General features: G+C 37.1%; 1 protein-coding gene across 1 annotated transcript; it reads left to right on the plus strand.

The window, feature by feature from the left end:
• Positions 1-6,369: 6,369 nt before the first annotated feature.
• Positions 6,370-13,564, plus strand: LOC131671723 (uncharacterized). Its single transcript, XM_058948383.1, has 5 exons — positions 6,370-6,595; positions 7,310-7,568; positions 12,756-13,026; positions 13,109-13,352; positions 13,425-13,564. The coding sequence occupies exons 3-5, from the start codon at positions 12,868-12,870 to the stop codon at positions 13,562-13,564; spliced, it is 543 nt and encodes a 180-aa protein (XP_058804366.1). The 5' UTR covers positions 6,370-6,595; positions 7,310-7,568; positions 12,756-12,867.
• Positions 13,565-25,046: the final 11,482 nt, after the last annotated feature.

Below are 25,046 nucleotides of genomic sequence, written 5' to 3' on the forward strand. Positions count from 1 at the left end.
TTCTTTATGGCCTTTGTTTACCATATTAAAATTACACAAAAATATGCGTTGCAGTAATGAAAAATTTGCTAAGTTTCTATTGGATATTGGGGAAGGAAAAATTGAAAATTTTATAATACCTAAAGAAATGAAAACTGATAATGTTTGTTCAAAAATATATAGAAATTCTAATATTTCTCATTGGTATGACCGAGTGATTTTAGCGGCTCATAATGATGATATCAATAAGTTGAATACTAAAATTTTAAAATATTTGAATGGTAAAATGGAAAGTTATTATAGTATTGATTATGCTACACATAAAGGGGTTGATCAAACAGATCATAATATATATCTCAAATATCCTATAGAAACATTAAATAAAGTAAGAGAAGGTCTCCCACCACATAAATTAGATTTGAAAATAAATGCAACAGTAATGTTGATTAGAAATTTAAATATACATGAAGGATTATGTAATAGGACTAGATTAGAAATTATACAGTTATATAAGTATAATATTGAAGTTCAAATAATAACAGGTGAAAATATGGGGAAGAAAGTTTTTATACCAAAAATAACATTGAACACTGGAGAAAATTCTACGTTACCATTTATTTTATACCGTAAACAGTTCCCTATCGTTTTAGCATTTTGTATGACAATTAATAAGGCACAAGGACAAAGTTTTGACTCAGTAGGATTGTATATTGATAAACCATTGTTTTCACATGGTCAATTATATGTTGCATTAAGTAGATGTTGAAACCGTGAAAAAATTCATATTCAAAATAATTCAAATGATGATAAGTGTATTCAAAACGCTGTATGGGAAGAAATATTTTTTGATATTTGAAATTATCATGATGAAATGTTAATATAATTAATTAATTAATCCACAAGTAGTACTGTATCGATACTATATGTGTGACGGAGAATCTCGGCTAGGCCGATCTCGTCCGTTTAGCTCTCGCAAATGTCCGTGCGCCGCGCCAGGCTGAGAGTGTGTACGTTTGGCACACACACTCATGCTTGGACCTTTTGTTTGCCAGGTGCTGAACACGGGCTGAGCTGACTGCTGGAGCGACGCAGATGGCGCAGAAGAAGAGAGAAAGAGAGAGAGAGAGAGAGAGCGCTCGAATTGCGGATCGCCGCGGAAAATTCGGGAGTCTCTGCTAGGCAATGGGCAGGGAAAGTCGCGCGCGCGGATAAACCGGAAGGCCACGGTTTTTTCCGAGTTGGCCTCGCGACCTCGCCGACGTTTGTTTATTCCGGAGACACGCCCGGTGCGCGGACGAGTGATAGAGCGTGAGGCTGGGTCGCTCCCAGCCGTGTCCCACAAGATACCCGGCACCGGTGCGTGCGGGTAACCGGCGAGGTGCGCGGGCGAGCGCGCGAGGAACTTGACGTGCTGCAGCGCCGAGCAACGAGGAGGCGGCAGAAACAACGAGCAACGGGTTGAGATCGAGGCAGCAATATTGCGGAGCGAGCGAGAGGACGAGCCAGAGGACAGATAGCGGCGACAACAAATATACCAGCAATACGGTCGGGAGCACACCAGTGACGTCACGGTGCAGAGCGCTCCAGCCGTCAGAGAGGCTGAAGGTCGAGGTCGGTGCCGTACTTTTCTCTTGTCTCTCTCTCTTGCATGTTTGGGCGTCAGTCTATGGTTGGTAGTACAGCAGACCTGCTGGCTACCCGTTAATAGCCTATCAGCGGAAAGTGTTTGTCGGGCATTTGTATAATATCTAGTTTTTATAAGGGAATCGGCAGGCTGACCAGCCACCGATTCTCCTTCGCGTTCGCGTTTGTTATTGTACCGCTCGTAGTGTGTAAGTCCGAGGTTGCCGTATTGTAATCGTTTGTTGACAATTAAAGACTAGCGTATTAATCCGCTGTTGTGTTTATTCGCCGCTGTATCACTCCTCATCCCGACTTCGAATCTGTGCGCTTAACGTGTTTATGCTCGACGCGTTATTCAGTCGTGGGAACGTCTTTTGCTTCCCGAATCCCCGAATAAATAATTTGTGCGGACGGTCGCGAGCAACCCAGACGGGTACGGCCGGATTTCTCCGTTACATATGATAAAAGAAAATATGTCAAAATATTGACACTATATGACAAATAAAAAAATTATATTATCATATTAAATATTATAATATCATATTGAATAAATAAAAAAATAAAATAAATATTATGTATACGCAATAAGCAAATATAGTGAGTTATCGACTTAAAAAAAGGTTTTATAAATCGAGGTATTCAATATAGAACAGTTTATATATTAAAAAATATTTTCAGTGGATTAGGCCTACGGGGGATACCACTATAAAAATAAACGCGCCATGATATTTACCTCCATGGTGGTGTGGAAATAATATCATTCATTGAATATAATATTATCAGTTCCTATTTTTTAAATTGCAACATGTAACTCAATCTTACTCAACTCTCCTTTGGGGGGTTGACGAGCGGAGCGAGTAGGGGGGCGAAGTCCCACTAGTGTAAATATATATGTAGTATTGAAAGTGAGTAAAAAATATATATGTCGTAACGGGGTTGCTTACCGTTTAATTATTTTTATTACGATGATCGCGTAAACGCGCTCGCTATCACCTGTATCAAATAAGAAAGTCGGAGAGCAAGAGGAAACGGGTGTCAGTCAACCAACTATCTACGGGAGTGAAGAGAACGCTCTCAAAGTACTTGTTAATATCGTGTACGAAAACTCTTTATTATCTCTTAAAACGCTACATTAGATCGGCCCGCGTGTTTATGTTTATATCGGCGCTCGCTCGACAACAACATGCAGTGTCGGGACGCTCGCTGCTCTTTGTCCGTAGAGCTATTACATGCACGCTTCGAGCACGGAAAATTAATTGTTACGCATGCGATCGCGATCTCAAGATTAAGCTGGCCAGCTTACCTTTATTCGGCAGACGAACGAAGATCTCGGTGACCAGTCACACTGCGTGAAAGCGGTCTGTATGTTAGTTCGTGTCGCGGATCGCGAACTCGCGCGCACGTGGCTTCGCCCTCGATGGCGAAACCTCACACACACTTTCAAAGCCACAGGACACGACGCTTCTGTGCTGGCCCCGGTCTGCACTCTTGATATCTGCACGGCAGCTCGGCAACAGCAGTCTCCCAAAATCGGCTCTGGTGCGGATACTCTGCTTACGGAATTCAACTCCGGTGACTCGTGTAGCGGTAGCTGATTTCGTATACACGGGCGAGCGTGTTGATGGATAAACGCTCACTGGTTCAATTTCAATCGCGCGCGTTTCGTCTGCTCGCGTGCCGAATTCCTTCGTTACGTTTTTCGTCTCCCCGGTAGGTGCTGCCCCCGCAGGCAGCAATTAGGTTAGATTATTAGCGCTAATTTGACGTTTACCGTCACAATGTATACATCTAGAAATATGTCTAAACTAAATATTCAAAAAAATATATTTTGATCGAATGACTTAATTGACAAAATTTTTTGATTCAAGCCAACCGAATACTGAAATTTGCAAAAAAAAGTGTTCGATGAATCCTAATGTTGGATGTTGGATCCAAGAGTTGGATGTAGTATTATATATACCTTAAACGTAATATTATTTCAAATTGAATTTGTTCAAAATCTGATTTATCTCAATACTGTATTCTCCATTATCACAGGAAAATTCAAGCTTTGATCCCATAATTTTTGTTTTGAAATTCTTTGGATGCATATCAAGTTCATTAATGCTTAAATAGAAGTATATTGTGACAAGATAATTAAAAAGAGTTAAAAATGAAACAGAAGAATCCAACATATACATGCAGTCATTTTTCAAATGTTTTCAATTTCTAATTAATAATTATTTTCAAATGTCTGCAAAATTCTTGGGATGTATTATTATCATATGATAATAATGAGGTTTAGGAGAAAGTTGTATGAAACAATAATGTCTTAGAATTTGTCCAGAAATAATCTTAAATTTTTTCAGATTTTTTGGAGAAAATTGTTGATTTTTCAAAAAACCACAAAATTGAAATTTCCAAAAAATTTTTCAAAAAATCTGAAAAAATTTGGTAGCGCTCTTTGGCTTATTTTGAGACTTTTTTGTTCTCATAAAATTTTCCCCACAGTCTATAGTTTCCAAGAAAAAAAATTATCGAACATTATGCAGATGTTTTGTTCAATTTTTTTTCTCGGAAACTATAGACTGTGGGGAAAATTTTAAAAGAACAAAAAAGTCTCAAAATAAGCCAAAGAGCGCTACCAAATTTTTTCAGATTTTTTCGAAAAATTTTTTGGAAATTTCAATTTTGTGGTTTTTCTCCAAAAAATCGGAAAAAATTGAAAAATATTTCTGGACAAATTCTAAGACATTTTTGTTCTATACAACTTTTTTCTAAACCTCATAGTTTTTGAGAAAAAGAATGGTAACGAAAAACGCATTTTTTTCAGATTTTTTGCATTTTATCAGCTATTATAGAAAAAAAAGCTTAAGTACAAAAATTTTTTGTTAAAGTTCAACAATTCCGTGCACTCGTGGTTGAAGAGCGGTTCCGATATAGACGCTTTTTATGCAAGAAAAAAATTCATTAGTTTTTTTATAAAAAATCCGCCATATTTAATTTCGTACGCAAAATCTTTAAATTTTCAGTCCGGATTCGAATTCGGCACACTCAGAAACGTAAGGACGGTACCCTAGATCAATTTATTGTTTCGTTTTACAAATGAATTTCGCGATCAAAAACATGCCCAAAAAATGAGGTCTTTGGTCGTTAATGGGTTAACCTGAAGAAGCTCATTTATCCGTGGTATACATATTGAACTTTGAGAAAATATCATTTGAAGATTGATTTTTTTCTTGTTGCTTTTAAAATGACGCCAGTGATGGAAATCGTTTTTACAAAGTTTACACGAATTCTTTTAACAACTATAAGAACATTTTATCCCTAGCTATTTTTCTGTAAAGTTCATTGTTTCCGAGGAAAAAATTACAAAAGTACCAATGTCATTTCCAATGGAATTTCAATGTATTTTCCAATGTATTTCTGCTAATCCAGCTGGATTTCTCGGCCAATGTAGGTGGATTTTTGTGCCAATCCAGGTGGATTTCTCGGCAAATCCAGGTGGCAAGTGTTTGGCTCTCGTTGCGGTGCTTCGTTGATGTTGTTCACCAGAGTCAGCCACGGGAGACGCACTAACGAGGCTAAGGCACGTGCTACTCTTAGCTTGGGCCCGTGACTACTGGTGTCGGGTATAATTCTCGGGCGCGTGCGCTGTATTATCTTGCGTACACGGGTTTTGGTGCGAAGGTTAAGGTATCTCTATCGACCGTAACATTTTTGTTGAACAATTTAGTTATAATCAATCGTCTTACGATAATAATTAAAATTGTATTACGTTTGTAACGATTTCCAGTTATTACTGTTTTGATACAAATATTTATGAGCAACTGGGCTGGGTCTGTGCATCTGTATACTGCCGTCGTTTGACTCGAAGCGTTTTGTAAAAAGGCATTCAATCCCCGAACGGTAGATAAAGAGCTAATTTGTTCTAAAATTGGCGCGTTATAGTAGTAGTCGAAATTAATTGATATGCACTTTCTTGTCATTTGTTGCTTTCTGAAAATTAATTTGTCAACAGTTTATGAAACCTACTCGTATAGCAGTTGTACCTTTCTTGCAAAGTGCGCTTACGCGGGTGAGGGGTTTAATAAATCATCAATTAAAATTGAAGAAAGGTGAGAAAAAATAATTACTTCATCTCTGAAAATCTTTTCAGAACTAAATTAATAGTACTCTAATAAATAATCATTTTTATTTGACCGAAACGCGAACGTATCTATACCATCCACATGCATCGATTACCACTTATAATAATATAATAATGTAGTCTATTTAATCCAGACAATGATTTCATTGGAGATTTTTATGATATGACTTAATTGAATATATTTATAATGAATTGTTTTTAGTGATTCACACTGAAGAAGAACTTCAGAAATTTTGTAAAAAAAGAGGAGTATTTCCTCATCTACATGATTCTGTCATCGAACCCTATTACGAATCGGAAAGCAGTGAAGATGAGATCAATGTCCAAGCAAAAAAGTTTCAGCCAATAAAAAAAATTAGTAAGAGGACAATTAATGAAAAGCCATTGGTGAGTCCTTCAATTACTATTAAAAACTAAAAATTCTTAGCCTGTGGGTTCTAAAATAAAAATTTGCATACATAAACTTTGTAGAAAATTGATATTGGTGCACAAAGAGAAGTTATTGAGGCGAAGAAAAAATTTCTTCAATCTCAAACATTGATTTTGAAACAGCCCCATGCGATCCATGATTCACAGTTGGATACGAGTAACAGTGCGAAAAATGACTCGCGTAAATCCGTAAACATGTCTGACCCGATAAAAAATGAAGAAAGTCGCTCAGCTGTCTATTTAAGAAAATTAGAAGAAGAATGTGAACAATTAAAAACTGAAAATTTAAGGCTGAGAAGAAATAACGCCGTTTTAAATGAGAGAATAGAAACCTATCGTATTCTCAATGAAAGATTACAAATAAATATTTTGAAATACGATAAAGAATTCGAAGAGTTAGCTAAAATAGATGAGAAGAAAAAATTGGATGCTATGGTAAGTACAACATTTATATATACTTTATAAGACTAACTAAAATGGGGAGACACAAACCTTAACCTTCATAGGGTACCCCTATATAGATCGCGAAAAATGGTAAACTGGTGTTTATTACGTATTGTTGAATAAACCAGGTAAAAATCCATTTGAATTTTACATGAATTTCTATGTTGATTTCCATATAAATCCCCATTGAATCATTTGGATTGCATATGTAATTATATATTAAAATCTTATTGATTTAGAAAATTCTATATCTTGAAATCATGAAAATCCATATGAAAAAAACATCTGGATTCAACTAGATTCACGTATATTTTCAAAAATCTATGTTTTAAAAAAAGTTATTTATGAAAAAGTGATTATTGTTTTTAGCTTGCTTATACTAAAAAAATTTTAAATATATTGAAACGAAAAACTTTGGGAGCATTTCTTAAATAATAAACATTCTTAAGGTCTTCATCAGAATTCGATATCTTATTTCGTTTATCCGGGAAAAATTATAAACTTAAAATTTGAAAAGTGTGGAACGTTTGGATGATATTCTTGATTATAAGACATATACTTCTTTGTACAAGTTTATTTTTTAAATAGTTTTAACTTTCACTGTAGTCTTTGGATCACCCTTAGTGGTAGTGATAAAATTAATAACAATGAAAGTAGTAATATTAATAACAAAGTTAATATAAATAACATGAATTGTTTTTCAAGAGCCCATTGGTAAAGAGGTTGCAATGTTCCACCCCGCAGCACACGATTAATAATAGTAACCCAGAAGTGTCTCCAATAGTTAGTCATAAGGAAGATCCCAAAGAAGATATAAATAACTCGCTTGAAAACAGATCTTTCGAACGAACATCTCAAGCACAAAGTCCTTTCGATGATAGGTCGCTCAATAATAGTAACAACATCGAAATTGATGACATTTCTCTTGAGGAATTGAAAAAGAAAATGCATCCCTCGAGCAAAAGTAATAATAACATACATTTCGAAAGTTATATGATTACTAGGTAGACATATGTGAATTAAAAATTCCCAACAAGTAAAATTTATTCTATTTTATTGCCTACGTTTCAAGCACATAGTTTATGCTCCGGTTCAAGGTAAGAACAAACATAAATATTACAATAAAATTTTTAAAGACGTTTTCTTTTTATACATATTGTAACAGGCTGCCGCCTAGCCGCAAATCTCGGGTAATCGTAGTCCTCAATACAGCCAGACGGTGCGCTGTTAACTGTATGCTTCTAGCACACTTACTCACCTCGATCCGTTGTACGCATGCGCCGTGTCCACTTAGCGATCTAACTTGGGTGCGCGATCCCTCCGCACAGTGGCGCTGGTGCGCTAGCTTACTAGCGCTCCGTCGGACACCGCAAACACCTCGGTCGACGAACAGCTCCTACTACGCTCGCACGATTCGTGCTAGATTACCGGCGCATTTAAACTTGTATAAGGGACGAATTTGCCGAGAGACTTACGCACGCTATTTCAACACAATACTTCGAACGGGGAGAGAGAGAGTAGATCTCGCGATCGTCGCGAACTATTCGCACGCTCGCTGCATATAAATGCGCCGCGCACGCTGCGCGAGATCGCACGCTAACACGATTGAAAAGTGCTGTGCACCTACCGCTAAATCGACGGGGATACGGTGGCCAACCGTATCCGACTATACTGCTAGACGACGAACTGCCTCTGCGACTGCTTCTCCGTTGGGGCTGTTGCATTGCTGTTGAAGCCGCTGAGGATGATCTCGCAGCTGCCGAGGCCGCGCACGTTGAGCAGTGCGCGCACTCGGCACTCCACTCACAATTATCTGTACCACTAGTGGTGCACACGTTCCGCAGTGTGCACACTCGCCTCGTCACTCGCTAATTATCTGTTCTAACTCACGGTATCACTCGGCTGGGAAAGAACACTTTATTTTCCAATGCAAAGAGCTGCGAGGTCGCCTGACTGAAGGACACAGTCATACTGGCTCGCTAACGCTCCCCTCCCGGTCATTGCCCCTAACGCGCCCTCTCTCTCTCTCTCTAACCCAAACCGATCGCGGCTGTTACGCTCAGCCACGCTTAGTAGCTCACGCGAGTCCAAACGATTTTTGGCAATCGTTGCAATGTATTATTATCATCACTGGCCAATTCCATCTCAGATCATGCAGAGCTCCCCACACACCTGTCACCAAGCTACTCCAAAGTATTTTTTTATTGTTCTAGGTCAAAAATAAGAGGACCCGTATTTTTCTTTTTTCTCTCAGATGCATAGTTCCGTCAATAATGCAATCGGAAAATGCACTGCTGAAAAGGGAAAATTGAGAAAATTTTTCCAATTAAATTTGGTTTCCTCAATATTTTTTTTATTTTTCGATACAATTAAATAATTTTTATGTCATCTATAGTAGAAACGAAGTTCTTCAAGTCTAATTTATCAAAAATATGAATGTATGCATTTTTCGGGAGAAAATGCATGTTTTCGAAAAAGTGGATCTTGGAGAAAAAATTGTGTATCTCAAAAAGGCCATAATTTTTTGCGATCAAATTTTTTTATATATTCTTAGTACCAATACCTTCAAATCCATTCGATCAAAATCTGCTGTTTTTTCGTTATATCGCTTAAAAAAATTAAAAAAAAAAGTTTTACATTTTCAAGTCAAACGCGATAAATACATTCAGGAATTCATGTTAGCGACTATGTAGGTTAATAACTGAACTACAATAACATGTAACTCAAAGAAAAAGCTCACTTTTATTCAATCATGTCTGCAAGAAATGTAAAATTACACGATCATTTTTTTCTGTTTGAGTTGATTACTTTTACAACTCTCTTCACTTTTTTAGATACAACTTTCACTTTCTTGCCCTTGTTTACATTTTCGTTTTTCTTCTTATGAGTACTTTTCTTTTTTTTTTCATCTTTTTTCACTTCAATCCATGGATGCGCAGCCGTTCGAGCTATAAAACATTCGCTCCTCCCTTCCGAGACAACAGATTTCCACATGTGGCAACGTTGAATATCCTGATATTTCTGGCATTTGTGTCTTTGCTCCATTTGACTACTACGAAAATTGTTTATCTCTGCAGTTTCCATCAAAATCAGCTCTATAAAAGTTGTGTATTTTGATACATTTTCAACAAAACTTTTAGCAGTTTGAATAGCATCAGATTCAGTACTGCGTAAATTATGCACTGTTGCATAATGCTTTACCAAACCACCTATACCATCTACAGCACCCTTTCCATGACCAGTAGCAGAGAATATCCATTTTTTACTCATACTTGCATTTAAAAATTCATTTAACTGGAATCTATTTTTGAAATGACTTGCAGCGCCATCAGATACTAAAGTTATAGAATCAATCGAATTTCCATACGTTTCTTGTGTGTATCTAGTTATATGTTCAAGAATTATTTGTATTGCTGCCAATGCATGAGAATAATCATGTTTTAAGTCTTCACTAATTACAGTATAACTCTTTGTAATTCCGCCTATGTAGCAAACAGCAGTGAAAATTGAAATCTGTTTATTCACCCAATGATTCCCTTGAACTGGATTTTTCAAAATTACAGACCAATTCTCAGCAAAATCTATATGCATCAGCAAATGTTGATAATTTAACGTCACCCTTTCTTTCTCAGCTTTGATTTCCATTCGCTGTACCTCTTTGATACGTAAATGAGAAGTTATTGTGATTGTATGATTGGCTAACTCTTCCATGAATGTGGTCATAGATACTGAACGAGTTTCTAAATTGCCGTTATTCCACACAGCGAAAGTTATATTTTTTTCAATGTTTAATTCATCAAGCCCCAGTAATTCAAAATTCACACCCTTAACACCAGGACATGAATCACATTCTTTAAAATAACAAAACTCTGTGGTTGATGAACATATAACAGAAGATAGGACTTTAGAGCGCAAAGTTGAAAGCTCGACACTACTTTGACCGATGAAATTTTTCAAAGCGATTAGAAGAAGTTCAAAATTAGCACAATATATACATAAGCACACATCATTCAATGGATTTATCAAAACATACTTCGGACGCATGGAATAAAATTTCGATTTACTGATTTTTATTCCAGGATTCTCTTTTTTCAATAGAACATAAACTTCTTTCATGCTTCGTGTCAAGAAGCGCTTTACTTTTTTTACTTTTTCACCATTTTCCATCACCGTGATAACATCTGATTTATTTGGACTTTGTCTTGAACAATTAAAGTCGTCATTTAAAAAATATTCCATAAATATGTCTTTCGTTTTTGTATCTATTGGATGCCCGTTGTATTTGTCTGGCTCACAATAAATTCCTAGAAATAGATTATAAAATAAAGCTCTCACGTGAATTAAACAGAATTAATTATTAAATGACTAAAAAGTTATGCACTGTATAGCGATTTATTAATTGTTACCTCCGTTCGAAGCAAGCTTTCTTGCTTTATCTATCATGTAGACAGTTACTTGTGGAAACATCGTTATAATTTGAAACTTTGATAATACAGGTACTATAATTGTTAGAAGTCTTATCTTTTCAGAGATAGACGAACAGTGATCAAAAGCTTTTGAAAAATTATCTTGTAATTCAGCAGAAAAATTATTTGATTCATTTGTTGACTCTTCAACTTGCACATCGTATATTTTTTGTAATTTTTGACATGTGGCTTCAGAAAAAGATGAGACAAATTCCCTCTTTTTTTTTAAAACATATCTTGCAACATTTGTATTTTTGAGATTACGTTTGCTACGTAAAGGTGATACTGGATATTCTAACTGACAGACTATTTCATTGTTGAATTCGTCAACACAGACTGAGGTATCTAGTACAAAATCATTATCTGGGCTTTCAACTTGCATTTCTTCGGGTTCATCTATTTCTTGTTTATTGTAGTTATCCAATTCTGTTATTTTGTAGTCATTGACTATAAGTTTATAACAATTGCTACACACACGATCAGTTGCATCAATATTAGTATTTTTGAACTTTATTTGCAAATAGTCAGCATAATCACCAATTTTTTGAAAAATCACATTTCGACACTGATATACACTCTTTTTGTGAACATTGAAATAATCTGGGCACTTCACTCTCTTTACAGAATAAATAGCTGACATGCTGACAACGAGACAGTCAAGCATACACTAACGCTGAATTCTAAATAAAAGCGGTGAAATTTTACATATTTCACGGTCTCTATTCGGTTATATATTCGATCGTCTGTGTTTATGAACTACGTACGTAAACACAGATGACCGAATGAAACAATGTTTTATTGATAAAGTACATACTTATACAGAAATATTTGCTTCTCATTTCACTTAAATAGTCGCTAACATGAATTCCTGAATGTATTTATCGCGTTTGACTTGAAAATGTAAAACTTTTTTTTTTAATTTTTTTAAGCGATATAACGAAAAAACAGCAAATTTTGATCGAATGGATTTGAAGGTATTGGTACTAAGAATATATAAAAAAAATTTGAGCGCAAAAAATTATGGCCTTTTTGAGATACACAATTTTTTCTCCAAGATGCACTTTTTCGAAAACATGCATTTTCTCCCGAAAAATGCATACATTCATATTTTTGATAAATTAGACTTGAAGACCTTCGTTTCTACTATAGATGACATAAAAATTATTTAATTGTATCGAAAAATAAAAAAAATATTGAGGAAACTAAATTTAATTGGAAAAATTTTCTCAATTTTCCCTTTTCAGCAGAGCATTTTCCGATTGCATTATTGACGGAACTATGCATCTGAGAGAAAAAAGAAAAATACGGGTCCTCTTATTTTTGACCTAGAACAATAAAAAAATACTTTGGAGTAGCTTGGTGACAGGTGTGTGGGGAGCTCTGCATGATCTGAGATGGAATTGGCCCACTATGAATTTCCGCTTTCGGTCTTGCAAATTGACCTTGTTAAGATTTTTTGTTACTACGCCTTTTAAATTCTTAATATAATATTTATGTTTGTCCTTGCCTTGAACTGGAGCATAAACCATGTTCTCGAAACGTAGGCAATAAAATAGAATACATTTTACTCGCAGGGAATTTTTAATTCACATATGTCTACCTTGTAATTTGTGGATTGAACGAGTTTTAAATATGCAATACTAATGAAATTAATTCATTACTATATTTTCAATAAACATTTTTAGAGAAGTTAGATTTCCATTTTCAATTATCGCCGACGGTCCCATCAAAAAAAACCTCGTTTTTATGATGAAGAAACTGAGGACTCAGGAATAGTTGACATTGCAAGCTCGAGCAATGTTCGTAAAACGAAACTGTCATCTCAAGAATTTCAAGACAAAACATAAAGATAGTACAGACACTAATGGTAGTATAGACGATTCAGTTAACGACGAATCATCGTATTTTTGCAATTTTGGACATAAAGAGACTGGAACTAATTCAGATGATGTGACTGTGAGTGTAGCATTTTCATCATACCGCTTATTATTCATATGTTGTTGGAAATAATTATTGAATTATATATTTTTCATTTCAGACTACGTACGTATGGTTCAATAAAGAAAAAAAAATATTACTTGATGAATGGAAGAATGGCTTTAAATCGAAAGACCCAAGTAAATATGTTAAATATATGTTGCGCTTATTACATATGGATGAAAATGGTGGTTATGAGGAAAACCTTAGTAAAAGATGCGTTTCCAGTGACAAACCATCATATACGCCAAGAGGCATGAATCGAAGAGTTTCGCTCACTTTGAATGAGCATTTAACCCTTGCAAGTACGTAATAATTTTTAGTTAACTTGCGAATTATGAAATGTTGTTGTATAATTAATCACTATTTCATTGCAGAGTGTATGAAAACTTATCTTAATAAAACATCAAAATTAACTTCGGAAGAAGCAAATAAGATTATAGCAAAACAAAATGCCTTTATAACGGAAGAAATCAACACATGTGTAAAAAACCAGAAGAAAAAATTAAATATTTAATTAGAGTATAAAATATCTTGATAATGGCTTAATGGAAATGAAACATTCCGATTATATTTATTTTACTGTTAGTTTCTATTTATATTTCAATTAATATATAAAAAATGAATTATGTTTAGTTTTCATGTATCTAAAACGAATATATTCTGTGATGAATAAAAATTTATATGATTTCCATGACATAATCAACCTGAATTTGATATAAAAAATCCACCTAAATTCACCCAAAATTCCGCCTGGGTTTCCATTGAAATCCTTTTCAATACGTCATGAAGTCTACCTTAATTCTATAAAAAATACACCTAGATTGACCGATTATCCACCAAATTGTCCGTGACATTATTTGAATCAACCAGGATTTTCCGTAAACTCCACCTGGACTGACTCAGAAATCTACCTGGATTAACTCAAAAATCCATCTGGATTTGCCAAAAAATCCACATGGATATGTTCAGAAATGCACAAGCATTCGCCAGAAATCCATCTGAATTGCCGAAAAATCCATCTGGATTCGACGAGAAATCCACCTGGATTTGCCGAGAAATTCACCTGGATATCCACCTAGATTCCAGCTGGATATCCATGATAAATATCCATGTGGAATCCATATGGAATCCATATGAATCCAGCTGGATATCCAGCTGGATATCCAGATGGAAATTTATCATGGATTTCCAGCTGGATTTTTTAGATTTTTTAGATATTTTTTAGATACAATTAATTAATATCACTTGCACGGTTCTTTCTCCCGTCGTACTCAAATTATAGCTGGTCGACTCGGCATTGGATAATGCTGTTCTCCTGCAGTCGGAAGTCACCGTAATGTCGTTAATAATTGCGACAGTGTGGGATCAGTCAGCTATAAAATTTAAAAACTAATTTGCATTAATGTAAAAACTGAAATTTAAAAATTATGAATTCGTACAGATTTTTGATGGATTTTATAAAAGAAAGATATTTTTAAAAGGTTGAGAATTGAAACAATCTTTTTTTCTACTACGCGATCTACATTTGTTTCTATTTTATATTTTTAGAATAAATAGTGACAAAAATGTTTCAGTACACTAAAAAGGAATCAAACAAATTAGGTCTTGAGTATTTGATTAAATTACCTATGTTAAAAAAATGATGCTAACAATGAGCGTAAAATTTTGAAGTTTTGTATACTTTGAAATATTTGTATTATATATCTAGGAGTGTGAGGCTTATAATCCAACAGTAAATTTAATTTATGAATAATCAATATGGATAATAATCGTCAAAAATGATTGCGGGGCCGGCTTTTTGAATATCACTACAGTATCATTACTAAATATCGCGCCATGCGATATGCCTTCTGCATCTATTAATATTCCTTTAGTTCGAGTTCAATAGTTAAAAAGAAAACTGGTTTAAAATCACATAAATATTACAATGTTAATTAATATTACATCATGAAACGCATGAATGTCATGGGCGCATTTACCAGACCGAATGGTATTCTCTCGAATTCACACAGTCCTAACACTGGAACCACAAACGCGGTATACTGTTTGCTTCTTTCGTCCAAGGAAATTTGCCAGAATGCTGCCCTGAGATCAACCTTTGATAAAAATACGGTGCCGCGCAGGTGATCTAAAATTCAATCAAGACTGGACATCGGTTATGCATCGATCTCTGTTCCTTTGTTTACCGGTCGAAAGTCTAAGCAAAATCGATACGTCCCATCTGCCTTTTTCACGACCACTGATGCGCTACTCCATTGATTGTCCGATGGCATAATTATATCCGCGTGCCACATTCTCGTCGTCTCTTCCTGTATAAACTTCAGGATCGGTGCTAACATTCGTCGTGTAGGCGTTTTAATCAGTCTCGCATTCCCGACGTCTATTATATGCTTAATCAACTTCGTCACGACTGGGGCTGCTCCATGTTAGGGCATTATGCTGTACATCAGTGCAATCGCCTGCTCACGCTGAATGTCCCTATAGTTCGTGAATTCCGCGCAGTCCGCGGACAAGCGCGCCGATCTAATCGTGTTATTCGCGAAGGCGATCCATTCTCCAAAGCCCTTGGATCGCCATTCCCGCTTCTCAATGCTAATATCCTGCATCCATGCATTGCAGAAATCAGCGCCAAGGATCAAGTTATGGGTGCACTGCGCTATCGCTTATACGTTCAACGACCGGCTCTTTTCTCCTATTTCAAGGTAATGGTTTAGGTCATCTAAAGGGTCCGGTTGCTTACCCGAGACTTCTCTTACAAAGATTGTTGGCGCCCTCAATCGCGACACAACCCTACTCGTTACTCTCGAGCCCATTACCGTAACCTGTGCATCCGAAACCAATAACGTCAGGTAACTTTCCTGTTTATATTACCGGTGAGGAAAAATCTATTCTCTACTACAGCCACCTAAGTCACGTTATCGTCTTCGTTTTGGTTCATGGACTGACTACCCGAATTTGCCTCAACTCTTCCCTACCCTAAAACGGAAGGTGTTTCTGCTACTTTCGCGTGGCCTACCGGATGATTCATACCAATTGTCCTTTCGCACATTCTCTTTCCCTCGACTTCGGCTATCCAACAGCTGCAGGGAGTGTTATGGCGTTGCGGTCCCCACGCGCTCCACATGCGTTCGATCGAATACCTCTTTTCTCATTTGTTTGTTCGAGAGCAGCCGGAATTCTCGTTGTAACACCACTTTATTCCTCTCTGTTCCTGCTACCGCCTTCAAAAATTCAAAGTCATCGATATCCGACTTTTCAAACCGTTCGTAGCGATTTGACAAACTATCCCAAAACTCTTCTGCTCCAACACCAGGTATCTCCGAAAACGCACCTCCGATTACGCGCTTTTATCTGCTCACGGCCTTTTACAATTCGGGTTGCCGGCTTGGTTGCGAGTATTAACGCAGCCTTGCCTGACTCGGCCTCTTTGCGGTCATTTCTTTCTACCGATCTAGCCGATATAACGTGAGCCACCCTGTTTCAGTGCACCTCAAGCACCAATAATGCTCGCCCGAGTAAACTCAAGCAGGAATCGGCAAGCGAGCTTTGGCCCCCGTCTGCGCGTTTCCCTGCTGCACGATTTTACAAATCGTATCATTGGAATACAAATCCTATCATTCCACAAATTCGGCAGCTGATCGCCGCACTCAGACACGTATTCGCGAAGTGGCCAGGTTGCTTGCACCTATAACACGTGGGAAGCGACCTACTTCCCTCGTGATTCAAGTGGTTCGAACATTGCGAGTTCGTATGCCCTCGTCTTCCGCACGAAAAATAATTTCCCCCGAATTCCCGCAAGTTCATGCCCATACCTTGGGCGTTCTGTTGCGCGTCTCTTTGCTAGGGAATTAAACTTGGCGGAATCGAAGCTTGCGGCGACGCCGAAATCGAGTCTGCTGGGGTAACGGCGGGTACAGCATTATTTGCAATGATAACGGAGCCAGCATTTGTACACGAGTTTGGCCTGTTGTCCTAGTTCCATTGTACTGCAGCCGTCAATATCTCATTCTGCAACGCGTCACAGCTCTTTTTTTTTGACCGTCTCTTGAAACACCGGCGATTCGTACTTTTAACCCGTGCCACCAGCACGTTCTGTTCAACCTCTATCACTGTGGTTCTTGCCGATCTTTTAGTGGGTCCGGTTGAAATCCTATAAGCCGAGTCCAAGATGAGCATGGTATCGGCCGCCTATGGCGGTAGCCATTTCTTTTTCCTTGCATACTGGTACTCAAATTCGCAGCCCACTCACTTTAACTCTCGCAGGGAAGTCGTATAATATACCGGGTGTTCCAGACCATCCGTACAGCCATAGCGCGAAACTCAACATAATACCTTATCCAAACATCGGATTTCGCGCTATGTGCGAATCCGGGGTCAAAAAGAGGGGTTTCCATTACAAAAAACACTTCGACCTTGAAAAAAAAAAAAAAAAAAAAAAACTTAAAAATGAGGTTAAAGGTCAAAGGTTTTTGGTGCATTGGGTGGACCACTCTGTTTTGAACAAATTTTGTAGAGGTCATTTTTCGATATCTTAAAAATTAAAAAAACGCTTTTAGGCAGTTTTTCAAGCATTTGACCTTAAATCGACCTTCTCAAGGCCATGAAAAAAAATTTTAAAATACCGTTTTGAACGTAAAATTTCCCGCTCTTTCCGAATCCGGTGTCAAAAATAGGGGTTCTCATTTAAAAAAAACAATTCGACCTTCAAATGACCTTGAAAACGATGTTCAAGGCAAATCTAATTATACAGATAGTTGGCCCCCTTTGTCGTAAACAACTTTCATCTGAAACATTTTTCACAAAAACACGAATTTTCGATTTTAAAATGGCTGTACGGATGGTCTGGAACACCCGGTATATTATACGACTTCTCGTATAAATACCTAGCGAAGGTGGAATGTTAGCATTTTTTATAAATTACCACCTGACTTGTGCACTGATACGCGGTCAGGTAGTCGCTCAACGTTTTCCTCTCAGCATATGTCCGCAACCGCAGTACGTGGTATAGGTCCTCTCTTTTAAAATATCTCTTGAATTCCTCCTCTAAACCCGAGAAAAACTCTTCGACAGTTCGCCAACTATATTCATTATTGCTATAACAGAGCGCAGCCTTTCCCGTGAGCACGATACCTACTAACTCAAGTACCTCGTCGTCCTCTAAGTAATAAAAATCCTGACACTTCTTTATATCGTTAATAAAACCAACCACGTTCGCTTACCCTTCACTCAAAAACTTCAGCGGCCATGCGCAAAAAGCCTTTACTGCGTGGACCGGTTTATTGCCGATATAACGTCCTTGCGTACGCAGAGGTGGACGCCCATGGGTTCTCAGACGCCTCGGTCTGTAACTCGTTGGCCTAACTGTGTCCGATTCATAGCCCTCTCAGATCGACGACTTGCTCCGGCTATCATTCCTCTCGCTCGTCGATGGATTTTTCAGCCTATCTTTCACCTTTCATTTCTCTGGACGACCAAGCTGCGGCCTAATACACGGTTCTATCTTCTCAAATTTCATGGCGTAATTCTACCGAGTATAATTTTTTATTACATTTCTAACTAATTCCTGCCAATCCTTCATTACTTGTTCAACCTCGCGCGATACAACCGGGGTACTTCTCCTCCGATTCGACAATCTAGAAATCTCTATCGTTCTTGCACCACATTCCTCGTCCAAGAAGAATTCGTCTTCCAAGATCGGTGTGCGAGGATCGTCTTCCCGCCGCCGATGCGATATAGAACGAGACAATCGCTCTCCCTGCACTTATCTATGCGGTGTTCGATTTGCCGTCATTTTTTTGTTCCGTGGCTCATGCGGTCCGCCCGCCTGCACTTCCAGCACGGCCTTTTCCACGTGAAATAAATTATTCGCGCTTTCGGTTAACGTTGCTAGCACTTCCCTGCACACTGCCAATCTGGGCAGGCTCACGAAAACGTTCCATACTTGACCGAAAATGTTCAGCTAACTTTCGATATCATGAAACGCTACCCCAGCGTAAGATGCCAATTATTTTCTTGCCTTAGCGGCAGCCATCGCCCCGCCATTGGTCGCGTCCTGAGCATCCTGCCTTCCATCCAACGCGTCGAGCTCCGTCCCGCTTCCTTGCGCTGCAATTGGTTGCGCTTGTTCACGGCTGCAGCGCTCTCTTTCCTGCGTATTGACGCAAGCTCGGTCTTGCTCTCTGCTCGTCCGTTAGTCCTCTGGACGCCGCTGGAGTGCGGGTCCCTATTATCGCGCGATTCCTTGAATAAAATACCAGGCCCGCTTCCAGTGGTCCTGTAATAAAGCCGATTACGGAATCCGTAGAACTTAGGAGCAGATTTGATTCCGGGTGCTCGCGCGAAATCAGGAAGCGCAACATGTGCTCCTGCAGCTCACAGAAGCTATCTTCTAGGTTCAGCGGGTATTTAAAAAAAAACCCAGCAATTCTGCAGGCGGTGTCTCATTAATCCGTCGTTTAAGAGCTCGCACAGTCCTATACTTCATAATTTCGCGCATAATCGTGCTCGTCGCTTTATCCGGCGGCATCCCGATAGACTATTTACTCTCCGCGCCGTCGCGAACACGTGATTACCTGCGTCACTCTCGGTATAAGCAAAACCAACGACCGCGTCGGACAGCTATCTTATATATAAGAAAAACCTTTATTAGACTACGATATCAACGCGTCCCTTTTCTCTCTTTCTATCGCTGACTAATTAATTCAGAGTCCGACCTACACAAAGCTTCGTCCACGAATGAGACTTCCACGTATTCGTTGGTTTGTTCCCTCTATGACAATGGCAGCTCGTTTCCGTCTGTCACAATTTAAAATAATATTACGGCAATGTGGATTACAGACTCTGCTCTGAGTTCGTAATTCAAAATCACAACACAATTTTTCAAAACTACAACACATTCGTCGCGGCTTCCAGGCAAAGGCGTATCTTAGATTATTTACTGATCAAAACAAAGATTATTACTCAACGGCCGGGCAGATCGAGTGTCCAAATACTAAACGATAACAGCCTCCTGACAGCTCAATGCTTACCCGCTCCTTCACCAGCCATATACCGTAAATATAGTGTTTAGCCACCTTCGACATGTTAGGTCGATGACTCACTCACCCATGCCTGAGCGCAGCGGTGACAATAACAACAATTATGTCCGGTGTACACCAGATTCTCTCTCTCTCGCTTCAAGTCCAAGCTAAGAAAATATAATTAAACACCACCCGAGCTGCGGCTTAACGCAGCTCGAATAATCGCTTGGGCACCTTGTTTACTTTACTTGCCCTTGACTATTTCGCATTTCTCTTTCCGTTACTTCGAACTTTATCTTTCCGAATACTTGCCGAAATACTTTCTACCATAAAATCGCATCTTGTCTCTCTCTTTTGCAGTTATTCAGACCCCGATTTCCCCACAACGGATGCCATGTGACACTTGATTAGCGTTTTCTTTTTGAGCGATCCCGCGGCGCATCAAGAATCAGCCCATACACCGTCGCATCATTAATTATGTTAAAAAGGGGAAGGTGCGGAAGGCACCCTATGGGCTCCGTCGCCCGGCAATCTGGATCACTGCAATTATTAGATAAGGAGAGAATACAGGAATTATCAAGAATTGTATGTTTCTAGTGTTCTTTATTTATACTACTTTCTTATGTACAATGTTCTGATGCAAATTTGTGCATCGAAGAAAAAAGCCGTGCGAACTCGTCTTCGTGTAAATGAACACACCGAGAACAAAGCATTGCCTCACATCGATGTGGCAGCGACGAAGGGGAAAGTACTTTGAAGAGAGAGAGAGGAGAACAGGGCGAGCGATCTCAATGATAGCCTCACCCGTCACACGTTGACCTACAATATTTTCTAATTTCTATTGATACAAGAAATTACAGGTAGTAGTAATATTTATTGTAAAAAATGATAATATTTATAAAATATTAACATTAGTAGAAACGTCACTATATAATTTAAAAAACTTATGATCTGATTAACATTTAAAAGTTATCCGTCGTATGTTTTAGAATTGGAGAGAATTAATTTTTCTACTTATTTACACAGCGATAATATCTCTATTTTAATTTCATTTTCGGTTTACTCGGCGTGAAATAATAATGATTTTATGACGAATGATAAAAAAAGATTTCGAAATTAACAAAAATAATTTTTTCTTTAATTTTTCAAAAATTTTTGTCGTCTTCATCCTCCATAACCTCAAGTGCATTTGTTTTGTTATATCAAATATGAGCAAATTTCCAAAACCTTTGAAATTTTAGTTACTGTGTGATAACTGTTTTACAAAAGGGAGTAATATAAATCTGAAAAATGTTTTCTTTCGGAAAAATGATTAAAAATATATTCTATAGGATTATTTTAAGATATCTACTATAGCTTCGAAGCTACGAGATAAGACGAAAAGGTATGATTTTATCACAATTCGCACTGAAACTCGGCATAAAAATTTTCTTTTAAAGTTAGAAAAAAGTTTTGAGCAACACACACACATACAAATCACTCCAAAATTTATTTGTCGGTACCTTTAGGTACATATTACAGAAAAAAAATTAATTTCAAGCATCTGCCATCATGAGGCAAAAAATAAACCATGCAGAAGTGTAACGTAGTTTTAATAAAATCACAAACTTTTAATATTTTTACAGAAAAAAGTTTTATATATATCATATTTGAATAAGTAAAATATATTCTACTTAAAAATTGTGATCTAATTTTTACAGTGCCTTATTAATAGTCTGAGCTATCATTTTTCCCAGTTAAAGTTTTCACTGGGCCCCTAGTATTAAAAATTGCTGGCACACTAAAAATACCTACCGATTGATCTGTAAACCGAAGCATATTTTTGTATACTTTTTTATTTATTTATTAAGGTTTTAAACGATGTTTATGTTAGAGATTCATTATAATGACTAGTTACATCTAATTACTCACTACTACTAATACTACAAAAACTAAAAATCAAATATCAATATAAACAGCAATTTATATATCTACATGAACTTATTGATACGTCCATTCATTGAATTTCAAGAATTGAAAATATAACTCGCTATGAAAATATACGTATACTGAAATACGTAAACAAACATTAGAAGTTTTGTTTACTAAAGTAAAGTACGCGATCGTATCAATCGTCAGCACAGTTATAATTTAACTGTGTATTGGATCTCATCAGTGAAGAAAAAAAAGGAAATATTAAAACATAACAAAGAGATATAGTGAGTCAGAAGTGGCAAAAACGTATAGATGACTATCGTAACTTTATTTGAAAAATTTTAAGTTCAGGTTAATTTAAAGGTCTTTTCAAGAGTTTTCAAATGGTATGACTCATAGATGCCATCGATTTATTTTTAATTTTTTGCAAGCAATAATTCAACATTGAATAATTGGAAAATTTTTTGTAATTTTGAAAATTTGCCAAATCTGCACGCACGGGCATTATTTCCGGGAAGTGATAGTTTTTTAAAACATTTTTTATCTCCGTAAATTCTAAGCATTCAAAAAAATGTATAGGAGTAGATAAACTAGAGAGGTCTCAGATCAGGGGCAGCCTCAGATCAAGGGGGGCCTCAGATCAGTGATCTGAAGTATATGATTTATGAGAACAGCACTCTTAGATCACGCACGGGAACCACCGCCACCGCTCCCCCTCCTCAGAACAGTGATCTGAAGCGTATGAGCTATCAGATCAGCACTCTTAGATCATGCGCAAGAGTCTCAGCCCCTCCCCCACCCGCCTAATATGAAATGTGTTTTAAATATTAAAATTTATTTAAGTGTAATTTAATTTATTTTATTTGTATATAATTTATTAATGTGTACATGCAATATAGATGTAGCTTAACAGCGAAACAAATGAGCAACACTACGGGGAATCGAACTCGCATCCTATGGATCGATATATCATAGTCTCTAACGACTGAGCTACGGCTGCTTTTAGCTCTTGATAGTTCTTACTGTGTACTCGTATATTAGCTACACAGCCAAAAAGCAACTAGGACGGCGTCCCTGCGCTTCACCCCTCTCAAGTTAACCCGTGTGTGTGCACATTTTAAGATCACGAGTTATATATACATATATATATAATTTATATATGCTATATATGCTTGAATATATATATATATAGTGGTTGACTTTCTAGGCCATATATTGATAATCCGTTTCACTTTCCGGGATCTTGTTGATTTTCCAGGTATGCCTGGAAAACGTTGACGTACATTTTTACTTTCCAGGCACTCCTGGAAATAATTTATACATATTCTAGGATGGCCTGGAAAGAATTCATACATATTCAGGGAAGGCCTAAAAATGGCAGATAGATATTCCAGGCATGTTCAAAAAATTATATATTTTTCTTTATTATTTGCAAACTTCAAGTACAACTTCATTTTGCAAAGATGAATTATGTCTGCCTAGAACAAAACATGATCTCACCTGTATGTTAGATTTCAGTTTAAATATACATAATTTTGAAATTCCCTTGCATGTCCATGTATTGTGAAAATTTTAAAATGAATCGTGAAGAAATAAAAATGAAATCACGTAGTCTTGAAACTCATGGAGATTTAAAATGGCAAACTGAGAGATATGAATCTCTTTTAACATCTTTACTGTTTAAAAACTTGATAACAATTGAAAAATTGAATAAGTCGTTATCGATAAATGATTATGAGGATTTAACAGCAGAAACCAGTCCAGGAAGGGAAATTTATAAACAATATAGAAATGATGTTGAAAATTTTATTATTAACTACGCAGATACAATAATTGATGATTTAAAAGGTCAGTATTAATTTATATATTTATTTATCGAATTTGAATATATATATATCAAAATTTGTGTTTAGCCTAATGCTTTCATAGCTAAAGATATATCATAAAAAATACATAGTCTACATAATCATTTTCACATTATGATCACTTATTATTATTAATATAATATTTGATAATTCCTATTATAATAGAGTAACTGATCTTATTATATAATATAGTATATTATAATAAGATAATATAGTATAATAGATAATATAGTAATAAGATATATAATATAGTATATTATAATATTCTCAGTATATGAGACATTCCATGCCAACCCGTTTCACGGGCAACGTACTTTTGATTATTGATTTTTTTGTTTTGTTATGTTGGTGCACTCTTCCCGAACATCTGTACCAAGTTTCAAGTGTATAGCATTTTTTGTTTGGTTGTGAGAGGCCTAAAGGTTATAAGTGTTTTGCGTGCTCGGCGATTTCTTGCTATCGAAAAATATGGATCAAAGGATTTGCATCAAATTTTGTGTAAAAAATAAAATAAAGTGCTCCGAAACACTTGAAATGTTGACGGTGGCATACGGTGAAACTGTTCTGAGTAAAAAAAATGTTTATAAGTGGTACAAACTCTTCTAAGATGGCCGGGAAGATGCCAATGACGAGCCTCGCTCTGGACGTCCAAGTACGTCAACAACTGATGAAAACGTTTAAGCAGTGAAGAAAATTGTTCTGGAAAATCGTCGAATCACTATCGGAGAAGTTGCTGAGGATGATGGTATATCGCTTGGCTCGTGCCATGAAATTTGTTCTAACGTTTCGGGCATGAGACGCGTGTCAGCGAAGTTTGTTCCGAAATTGCTAAATTTTGACCAAAGAACCGTCGCATGAGCATCGCTCAAGAACTGTTGAACGACGTTAACGACGACCCAGATTTACTCAAAAGGGTCATAACTGGTGACGAATCATGGGTATATGGTTATGATATCGAAACCAAAGTCCAATCGTCCCAATGGAAGAGCCCAGATGAGCCAAGACCGAAAAAAAGACGCCAAGTTCGATCAAATGTCAAAGTTTTGCTCACTGTTTTCTTCGATTACCATGGCGTGGTGCATCCAGGAGTTCTTACCATATGAACGTACGGTCAATAAACAGCATTATCTTGAAGTTATGCGCCGTTTGCGAGAAGCAATACGAAGAAAACGCCCAGAATTGTGGAAAAACAATTCAT

The sequence above is a fragment of the Phymastichus coffea genome, unplaced genomic scaffold (genome assembly GCF_024137745.1).
Source record: "Phymastichus coffea isolate CEN01 unplaced genomic scaffold, Cenicafe_Pcof_1.1 PCOF00010, whole genome shotgun sequence".
In the NCBI taxonomy this organism is placed as follows: Eukaryota; Metazoa; Arthropoda; class Insecta; order Hymenoptera; family Eulophidae; genus Phymastichus; species Phymastichus coffea.